The 11,236-nt window shown below is 42.4% G+C and overlaps 1 protein-coding gene across 1 annotated transcript; it reads left to right on the top strand.

Moving 5' to 3' along the window:
- Positions 1–241: 241 nt before the first annotated feature.
- LOC309828242 (H-2 class II histocompatibility antigen, E-S beta chain-like) lies at positions 242–10,720 on the top strand (the record flags this gene model as incomplete). Its single annotated transcript, XM_082663497.1, is given in 6 exon segments — positions 242–323; positions 5,798–6,023; positions 9,064–9,200; positions 9,202–9,411; positions 10,366–10,557; positions 10,652–10,720. Coding segments are annotated over 6 exon segments (870 nt in total). The 5' UTR covers positions 242–287.
- Positions 10,721–11,236: the final 516 nt, after the last annotated feature.

Raw genomic sequence — 11,236 nt, 5'->3', positions numbered from 1 at the left:
AGGAAATCTGAGTTTCAAAAGAGGAACTTCATATTGAGTATCTAACCAGCAACTGATGATGATATTCACAGATGAATCTGATTGGTTCTCCAAAACTGAGACGACCCAATCCAGGAACAAAGAAATGAGTTCCTTGGTTGGTAATGTTTGAGATGTGGGTTGGAGGAGGGTCCTAGTCCTCACTGAGATTTGTCTGCTCCCCTGCACCCTGTCTTCTTCTCTTCTTCTGCATGGTGTGCCTTTGGTTCCCCGCAGGCTCCTGGACAGTAATACTGACAGTGATACTGATGGTGCTGAGCCCGCTCCTGGCTTGGGCTGGAGAGGTAAGCGCACACCTTTGATGGTGAGCTATTTTGGGGTGTGGGGGAAGGGAGGGAGTTAGCTTTGTCTGGGTCCAGGCCATGTCACTTAAAACACCGACATCTTCTTCAGTGACTACTTACCTTTATCACATGGATCCTCAATTCCTTCCACAAACAAAAGGAGCCTGGATACTTGCCCTCTTTATAAGACCAGCATAAGGTGCCTTCGTATATATACATATAGGCTATTTCTTGTCAACTCTCTTCTAATAAAACCTCTCCAGCCTTATATCCCATTCCCTCGGGGTTTTGAGAGGATTTAGAAATGCTTTCAAAAATGATCTAAAATGCTTATTAATGATTTCAAAACAATTCCCATCCGTGGTTCCCTTTATTCTGTTGAGTTATGCCAGAAAATGGGAATAATCCTCTGAAAATTTTATGGGGACTCAAAAGGAATTAGAAAGATCTCTCCTAGAAGATCCTGTGTTGTGTCCATGGGATCTGTGATGCGGCTACCTCTCACTAATACGTGAGGATGTATCAAGAGACCTCACCATTGTCTCCTTTTCTTTTCTTTTTTTTAAGTTGAAGTATAGTTGATTTACAATATCAAGTTAGTTTCAGGTATACAGCACAGCACTTCAGTTATATATATATATTATATATTATACATATATATATTCTTTTACAGATTTTTTTCCCTTATAGGTTATTACAAAATATTGAGTAGAGTTCCCTGTGCTGTACAGTAAGTCCTTGTTGGTTATCTATTGTCTCCTTTTCTTTCTCCCTAAACCCCACTGTTCATAAGGCCTGTATGCCTGTACTGGAGGTACTCTGACAAAAGCTGGGGTTAGTTTTCTCCCTATTTCTCCTGCGTAAAGCACTCTGGACCTGAAGCAGGGATCCTTAGTACTAAGAATGACCCTGTAGTTAAGGAGCATCTAAGGGGCATTCTGTGATGCCTTAAAGAACTCATAAGAACTGAAAACCTGACACAGGTTAATTCTTATTAGTGCTTATTCTATTTTGAACCTTTCTATCCTATCAGTTTCTCCTATATCTCCTCTTTCTGTGGCCTGAACCCACAAGAAGAGATTCAACTAGTATAGAATAAATTATGAAATTATATTTTTATAAACTCCAAATAGTCAAATATCAGCAATTTCATATGGTTCAAACCATACACCCTGAGCAGGGTACAGAGCATGTGAAGGCTGTTTCCATCCCATAGGGCTGAAAGCCAGTAAGGAAATCAAGGGAACTCATTGACCTCTTGGAGTCTTGGGCCCAAATTTCATAGGTTCATTCATCATGCCATCTATTTTCCATAATTAGCCGTCTTCGGTTACCTCTCCTTCCAGTTTTTCCCTATTCTTTCCCCTACTATGTCATCACTGTTACTAAAAATCCCCGGTTTGCACAAACCCTCAGCAACTATAACAGACGCATTGGATGAAATGAAACTTCATGAAATGTTCCCTATCTCTTAAAAATCACCTTTTCCTTACCTGTGAATGTTTCTTCCAAGTAGTAAGAGGAGAAAGAGGAAGTTAGTCTGAATTTCTCACAGGAAAGTAGAAGAGACATAAGGTGTCATGATTACAAAAGTGTGTTGGAACTGGAGCCCCTTCTTGCTTTACCAGGAGCCCCACAAAGATCAATTCCCAAAACTATGGCTTTATTCATTTAGATGACAAATACTTCTTTGAGCAACTATTATATACTGGGCTCTGTCCTAGGCACAGAGGATTCTATTTGAATAACAGAAAAAAAAGTCCCCTATGATCATGGAAGCTACCTAATGACAAGAGAGAAAGACAACAACCCAATAACCATTGAACCAAGAAGAACATTTCAAACAGCAATAAATGCTCTGAAAAAAAATATAAGGGTTAAGGGACTGAGAAAATTGTATTCACCTGACTTCAGTGCAAGTGTCTACAGGGGTCTTCCTGTGACATTCAATTGAGACATAAATGATGAGAATAAGCCAGACATGGGAAGGATCTAAGGGACAAATGCTCCAGGGAGAGGAACCAGGGGAAAGGTCAAAGTGTGGGAAGATGTTTGCTGTGTTTAAGGGATGGAAAGAAGGTTAGAGGAGCTGAAGCAGAGAAAGCAAGTTGGGGAGTGGAATAAGATGAGGTTAGAGAGAAAGTCAGGAGTCAAATCATGTTAGGCCCTGATGGCCATAGTGAGAAATTTGACTTTTATTTACAGAGCTGTGTGAAGCTACTAAGGGGTTACAAGGAGAGTCCATTTATATTTATTTTAAAAACTAATTCTAGCTACCACATGGAGATTGGATTGCAGGGGTTCCAAGTGAAGTTACAGAGACCAGTTAGGGGACAGTAGAAGGGTTCTCCAGGGAAGATGTGCCTGTGACTTCATTTAGTGTAGTAGCGATGAAGTGAACAGATTTGGGATAGATTGTTGAGTGACTTGTTAATGAATTAAATGGTGGGAGTTGGAAGATAGAAAATCAAAAGCTTATCCCTCAGGATTTTGTCTTGCATGATAACTAGGTGGATGGTGGCGCTGTTTATTGAGATAGGGAGGACTATGGACCAGTACATCTCCTTAGACTGGATCCAAAAGTCACCTAATTAATATAAAAGACTCATTTATTGATTTTACCCCTTAGGAAATTTCCAGGGTTTTAGGAGACCTGTGGCAGAAACGGGGATGAAGAACAAATACATGTTTCTTATCATAAATCACAATATCACAGTGACTAATTGCCAAGGCAAAGAAATCAGTCAACTTTGGTTGGACTGAACAAATTTATTTTATTGGAAAAAACAGCTCTTCACTGGGACCGGCTTCCCAAAAAACATATTTCATGTAGGACCAAGATTTTCAACAGAAATAATATTGGCAAATTTTTCTATGTCACTCTCAGCTGCTCCATACTTGAGAGTGGTTTCTCCAGGACAGTTTTTTCATATGATTTACACCCATGGTTCTCACCCAACGACAGCTCAGCACTCTTTCTCCCCGTTCCTTCACCCGCCGCAGAACATTGGCTCCAGATAGCGCCATTTTTAGTTGTCACACAGGGGGTTTCTTTTGACAACTAGTGGGTAGAGGCCAGGAAAGCTGATAGACAGGCTACTATGCACAGAACAGCTCCCTCTCCCCAGCCACAAAGAACCACCTGGTCCAAAATGTCTATAGTGCTGAGGTTGAAAACACCGCTTTATATACACTATGCTGCTTCTAGAAATTCTAGACTTACACTTTCTACACACATTCACCTTCCAGTTCAACTCTTCATGGTTTTATTTAGCTTGTTTCATTACCCCCAAAACTAGACAGTTGAACAAATTCATTACTTTCTTGTTGAATCCATTCAATCAAAGCAAGTTTAAGATCTTCATTTTTATTTTTTGCCTTACGCCATGTTTTTCAAAATGTCACGAGTTCTTGGTCATCACATCTCTATTTGATTTCAACAACTTGTCTTTTTAAGTCATAAATAGTGGTGGCTGTTACAATATTTTTCAGTAAAATGCCTCAAATTTCTGCAGCAATGCTACTTTCCACACTATTGATGATATCAGAAACTTCCATTTATTCTTCTTACCTTTAACCACAGGGTTATTCTTTAACTCTTTTTGACATTTTCACAGTTCAACTAAATCTAAAGACAAAAATATTTTCATTTTTGAAAGAAACAAAAACATTCATTTGAAAACATACATGCAACCCAATGTTCACTGCAGCATTATTTACAAATATCCAAGATGCAGAAGCAACCTAAGTGTCCATCAACAAATGAATGGGTAAAGATGTGGTTTGTGTATATATATATATATATATATATATATATATACACACACACACACACACACACACACATACACACACACACAGTGGACTATTACTCAGCCATATAAAAGAATGAAATTCTGCCATTTGCAACAATGTGGATGGACCTACAGAGTATTATGGTTAGTGGAATAAGTCAGACAGAGAAAGTCAAATACTCTGTGTTATCACTTATAAGTGGAATCTAAAAAATAAAACAAATGTATATGACAAAACAGAAACAGACTCACAAAGAGTGAACTAGTGGCTACAAGTGTGGAAATGGAAGGGGAGAAGGGCAAGATAAAGGTATGGGATTAAGAGATACAAACTACTGTGAATAAAATAAATAAGCAACAAGATATACTGTACAACACAGGGAAATATAACCATTATTTTGTAATAACTTTAAACGGAGTATAACTTTTAACAATATTGAATCATTATGTTGTACACTTGGAACTAACATAATGTTAATGATACTGTAATTTAATACCAAAAAATCAAAAATATGTGCATTCATATGATATATATGTGTATATTTATGTCTATGTGTATCTTTACACACAGTGAAGCTACAGAACCATATGTAACCAGTAGGAGCTCTGAGACACATTTGACCCCTTCCCTCAGCAGGTCAGATTTGCCAAATGAATTTTAGCAGCAAATTTTTAGAAAATCTGATTTTCTGAGCTATCCAGATTTGGAAATGCAGAAAAGGAATTGTGGACCTGTATTGGGGTTATGGTTTTAATCTCCTAAAACTCTTCAATAGTTCTCATTACGTTTAGCATAAAGTCAAAATCCTAATGTCACCTACAAGGAATTTAAGTGCCTGGTTCCATGTGATTTTTCCAGTCTAATCTTTTCCCCTCCTTCCTCTCACTCTCTGTGCTTCAGTGAACTTTCTAGAGGAAGTTCATCAATTCTTTCAGCTTTTCCACACAGTATTACCATTACCTAAAATGTGTCTCTTTTTCCCCTAAACACACACACACACACACACACACACACACACACACACACACTTCCTCTAGCTCACATCCATGTAACCTTTTATGTTACCACTTAAAGTGGTCTTCAGAGACCACTTCTCTGGCACCCTAACCTAATTTAGGTCATCCTATCATTCTCTGCTATAGAACGCCACACTTTTATCCTGACTTTTCTCACTTCTGTATAAATTCTTTCGTGTTTGGCTTTTGTCCATCACTTTCACTAAATTTTAAGCTCCACAAGTAGAGGGGAGACGGCTGTGTTCCCTTCCTTGGAGTCCCAAGGGACAGCGAAATTTGGACACAAGCACAACCCTAACCAAGTACTTACAGAATGAAGGAGGCTCCTAAGAGGAGATGGTGATGGGGCAAATCCCAGTCCAGTTCACACTTGGAGATGTCCAGGCGAGCATGGAAGCCAAGTGGAGCCCGAATGGCTCAGGAGCAGAGGGGTCTCTTCCGCCCAGCACGTCCTTCCTCCACCGCTGGCAGGTGGAAGATGAACCCGTGGGGTGCCGGTAGAGCCTCCGAGGGAGTCCTAGCGCCCCCCGCCTGCGCTCGGGCCCCTGTCATCGGTGGGCGTCACCGCCAGTCTCTTCCCATGCGCGCGGGTGACAACATCATTTCTGTCCCCACAGCACTTTTCATGGTGCAGGTAAAGTCCGAGTGTCATTTCTCCAACAGCACGCGCGGCAGGTGCACTTCCTGGACAGGTACCTCTATAACCGGGAGGAGCTGATGCGCTTCGACAGCCACGTGGGGGAGGACCCGGCGGTGAGCGAGCTGGGGCGGCCGGCCGCGGAGCTCTGGAACCGCCAGAAGGATGCCCTGCAGCGGGCGCGGGCCGCCGTGCACACCTTCTGCAGGATCAACTACAAGTTCTTGGAGAGAAGCAGCGTGCGGCGGCGAGGTCGTGGGGGGGCGGGGGGCGGTGACAGAGACAGAGAGACACAGAGACAGAGGGACTGAGTCCAGGGTGAGTGTGTAGGATTGTGGACAAGTGCAAGTTACGAGGGTACACGTGAGAGCCTTCTGTGGGAAAACTAAAGTGAGATTTTGTCGACGTGTGCTGGTGAGAGGGGAGAGAGTGTATGTATGGTGGGGGGAGTGGGACTGGGGTCTGAGAGGACCGGGAGGGAGGGGGGTATGGGGAGAGGGATGCAGGAGCGAGGGCTCCAGGCAGCCTCAGCTGCCGCCCTGGGAGAGTCTGGGGGAGGGGAGACGAAGGAAAAGGCTGACTGGGGTGGGTGGTCAGAGATGCGGGAAGGAACCTCCAGGTGTCTCTGCTTGGGGGAGGGTAGGGGAGGAGAGGTGAGGAATGTAAGAGGTTTAGGAGAACGTGAGAGGAGCCCCAGTCTGCTCTGGTCACACACCCTCTTACTCCTGAAACCCCTGAAATAAATGTGCCGGCGTGGCGTCTGTGTGCAGGCGCGTTTCTTTGAGAATGAAATTTGTGAGGGAGACTAATCTCTAGGGGTGCAGCGGAGAAGAACCTTCCACTCACCTCCGACCTTTCTGAGGCTACTTTTAGGTCTAAATTTCCAACTACCCTTTTGTTTTCTTAGTGTGTATATTTTTACATATTTGAAATTATTGTGAAGCTAGCTTTTCAGATATAATTTTGTTACTTAATAATACCATACTGATGTTACTATTTTTATAATGCTAATAGTACTTAGGTAGTTGTGTTTTCCCTTTGTATGTTTGTAAACAATTTACCTCACATTCCCCATTGTTAGATTTTATTTTCCATATTGCCACTTAGTTAGAAATTTATATCTTATTATTTTTAACTTACATTTCTTTTATTTCTAAAGTTCTTCTCTCTTTTTTTTCCCCCAATTTTAATGACTGCCCAAAGCATTATCTATTAATCTGTTGCCACTAGGGTCCTAGTGTTTTTCTCAGTAATTTTATGGGTTGTCTATGCAGTAAGATTATTAACACTTTGCTGATACTTGATTCAACATTTTCTCCAGTTTGTGGTTTCTATTAGATTCTGTTCAATATTTTCCATGTTGAGAATTTAACATTTTTTACTTACTGAAATAGAAACTGAAAAATTGTGACTAATGATTTACCATCGATCTTAAATCTGCTATTTTGTGGTACTGTACAAATGTGTCCCCCATTTCTCCTTTCTTTTTTTTTTTAAATTAATTAATTTATTTATTTATTTTATTTTGACTGTGCTGGGTCTAGTTGCCACACGACGGCTTCTCTAGTTGTGGCACGCAGGCTTAGTTGCGGTATGTGGGATCTTAGTTCCCCAACCAGGGATCAAACCCAGGCCCTGAGCATTGGGAGGGCGGAGTCTTAACCGCTGGACCTCCAAGGAAGTCCCTCTCCTTTCTTTTAAAATAATTGTATTCATTGAGGGCCTGAGAGTGCTAGAGGCTGTCTCAGACGTGAAGAGTCCCAGACCCTGCCCTGATCTCAAATGTCAGTTTAGAAGGAGAGAGAATTCTAAAATGATAACAACTGAAAAACTAGATGTGGCTTTTTTGGGGAAAAAAAAAAAAAAGAGCAAGAGAGAGAGAGAGATCCATCAGCTGAGTATAAAACAATAAAAACTTTTTAAATGATTAACTTTCCTTGTTCCTTTTCCTCTGCAGGACTCATGCTTTCCTTGAGACACAACTCATAGATTTAGAGAATGACCTCTATTTCTGCTTCTCAGGGGAAGAACCATTTCTGTGCTGTTCTAAGATGTGAGTCCATTGAGGCAGTGTAACCAGGATTTCACACTCTACATCTCTATCTACCCCACTACTGTTCCCTAATTTACCCTTAAGCTGTGAATCACACTTTCTTTCACAGTAAAAACATTCAATAAGTAACTGACATATACTGAAGGCTAAGTTCTGGCCATTTCTTTTTTTTCTTTTTTGGCCCTCCCTGTGCGGCTTGTGGGACTTTACTTCCCTGACCAGGGACTGAACCTGGGCCTTCAGCAGTGAAAGTGCAGAGTCCTAACCACTGGACTGCCAGGGAATTCCCCCAACCATTTCCTTACATAGTTTAAGTCCATTAACTCTTTTTTTTAATATGATGATCAATATTTTTTTATTGAAGTATAGTTGATTTACAATGTTGTGTTAATCTCTGCTGTACAGCAAAGTGATTCAGTTATACATATATACATCCTTTTTAAAATATTCTTTTCCATTATGGTTTATCATAGGATATTGAATATAGTTCTCTGGGCTATACAGTAGGACCTTGTTGTTTATCCATTCCATATACAGTATAATAGCTTACATCTGCTAACCCCAGCCTCCCACTCCATCCCTCCCCCAGCCCCGCCCTCCTTGGCAACCACAAGTCTGTTCTCTATGTTCGTGAGTCTGTTTCTCTTTTGTAGATAAGTTCATTTGTGTCATATTTTAGATTTCACATATAAGTGATATCATACGGTATTTGTCTTTCTCTTTCTGACTTACTTCACTTAGTATGATCATCTCTAGGTCCATCCATGTTGCTGCAAATGGCATTACTTCGTTCTTTTTTATGGCTGAGTAGTATTCCATTGTATATATGACTCATTTAACTTGAAGAGGTAAATTCATATCATTATCCTCCTTTAGAGGAGAGAAAACTGAGGCACAGAGGGATTTAAAAACTCTCCCAGGATTAACCAGTTAGAAGTAAAGCCTGGATTTGAACATAGGCAGCCTAGTTACAGAAGTCACCCTTTTATTGAATGCACCCTGTGTCTTGCAAAATTTGTAAACACTTCAACAATAGGTAACTGTTTCAAATTATGAAAAGAAACCCCACAATTTTGCTCAACATCTCTCAACTCTAATAGGCCCTGTTATAGGGGTTAAATTCAAGACCCATGACACTGACTTCTCCTAAGCCACATGGCAGTCTGGTCTGCCCAAGGCTACATCTGGTCAGGAGACTTACTGTCTCCCTCACTATTCCCTCTACATTTTCTCTCCTACTGGAGCCTACAGTAACTGTGTATCCTGCAAAGACCCAGCCCCTGTGGCACCACAGCCTCCTGGTCTGCTCTGTGAATGGTTTCTATCCAGGCCACACTGAAGTCAGGTGCTTCCAGAATGGCCAGGAAGAGGAGGCGGGGGGTGGTCTCCACAGGCCTGATCCCTAATGGAGACTGGACCTTCCAGACCATGGTGATGCTTGAAATAGTTCCTCAGAGTGGAGAGGTCTACACCTGCCACGTGGAGCACCCCAGCTGGACGAGCCCTGTCACAGTGGAATGGAGTGAGAAGCTTTCTGACCTCGAAAATTCCTTACCCATCAGGGAGGAGACTTGCTTACCCCCGAGTGTCAGGTTTCTCCTCTCCCCACAGCATATGTGCATTTTCTCCATGTTCTTCTCTCCTTCAGCTTAGGTTATTGGGGCTGCCCTGTGATATCCTGTGATAGAAATCCCCTGATTGTTTACAGACATCCCATGATGGTTTCTACAAATACCTATACTCCCTGGGGAGGCAGTTCTGCCTGACAAGCAGAATAGAGGATGTCCCTGTTTTGAGCCTCCCATGACATCACAGGTCGTGGTCACCCCTTGGCCCTGGGCACCAGTCCCCTGCGTCGGGCTGGGCTCGTGCTTCTGACACTCCTGCTCTGAGTTGTTATTGTGACTGAGAAGGGGCACATCCTCTACAGGGATGTTCCTGTCCTGAGGGGAGTTCAATCTCAACCAGTCCCAGGCTCCTCGTCCATCAGATGTTGAAGACGTGTGGCCTTATGCCAGGGCTGTGATATTTAAGCGATTCACTGCCTGAACCTTGTAGCCATTCCTTTTCTAGGAATGGCCAATTATTCTAGTTCTTTCATATCAGGCTTCTCCCCCCAGTCAAAGCTCTCAGAGTCTCAGAGAAGTTGGATTCAGGGTAAAAATCACCCAAACTAGCTTCTTTTCTCAGGGACACGGTATGAACCTTCACGAGGCAAGATGCTGAGTAGAATCCGGGCCTGTGTTATGGGTCTGCTCCTCCTTGGGGTGGGGCTGCTCTTAATCAGGAATTAAAATGGTAAGGAAGCTGTTAGCAGCTGAGATGCCCCGCAGGTTTCTTGGAGGAAGAAATATGGCTTTGCTCAGTGAGTTCTCTGAATATCGATGACCCTATCCTACAGGGTCATCATACAGGGTCATCGATATTCAGAGAACACATCAAGCAACATTTACCTAGTCAATCTCAAATTTCCTGGAAATCCAGAAATCAACAGTCCGCGGTTATTTATGAGTGAAATATAAGAGGTGATGGCCTGTACAGATAAGAGAAGGATTATCATGCATGGAGATCTCAGATGGAGATCCTGGGGCAAATGCAGGAAGAGACGCTAAGCCTGATGAAATGATGCTGGATTTGCGTGACGGAAGCTTCCTAGGTCACGTGCTCTCAGGGTCTGCTCTCCTCTCCACCCTGGCATCAGGTGATATGGATGGTGATGTAGAGAAATCTCAGGTGAGAGGAGGGAGTCAGGGGCTGGGGACATTGTATCCGGGAACAGACTTGCCTCCGTATCCTTTAAGTATACATCCTCCCTTCCCTTTCCTAGGATACTCTGGACTTCAGCCAACAGGTAATGCCCCTTCAGCCTCTTTTAGAGATGGATTTGGTCTCCTAGAAATGGTGGTGGAGATGACAAGACAGGAGACAGACAAAATGAGAAAGACTTTGAATTCTGATTAGGTGGTTTGCAATAAAGCTTTGCACCAGCTAGTAAGAGAACAGACTTGTGTTTGCCAAGGGGGAGGGGGTGGGGGAGGGATGGATTGGGAGTTTGGGGTTAGCAGATGCAAACTATTACATACAGGATGGATAAACAACAAGGTCCTAATATAGTGCAGGGAACTATATCTAATCTCCTGTGATGAACCATAATGGAAAAGAATATAAAAAAGAATGTCTATATGTGTATAACTGAGTCCCTTTGCTGTACAGCAGAGATTGGCACAGCACTGTAAATCAACTCTACTTCAATAAAAAAAAATTTAAAAAACAAAGAAGAACCTTCTGTCCCAGCTTCTTCACAGCACGAAAAGTTTTCCTGCTTAGCACTCATTCTTCACAACAAGAGTACTTTCTCAGGATCTGGTTTGCTCAGGATCTGGTTGAATGACCCTGCAGGAAATGTCCTGGA

Source organism: Grampus griseus (genome assembly GCF_964374135.1).
Source record: "Grampus griseus genome assembly, chromosome: 10".
Lineage (NCBI taxonomy): Eukaryota > Metazoa > Chordata > Mammalia > Artiodactyla > Delphinidae > Grampus > Grampus griseus.
Note: the sequence above shows the minus strand (reverse complement) of the source record. Positions and strands in the feature narration are given on the sequence as shown.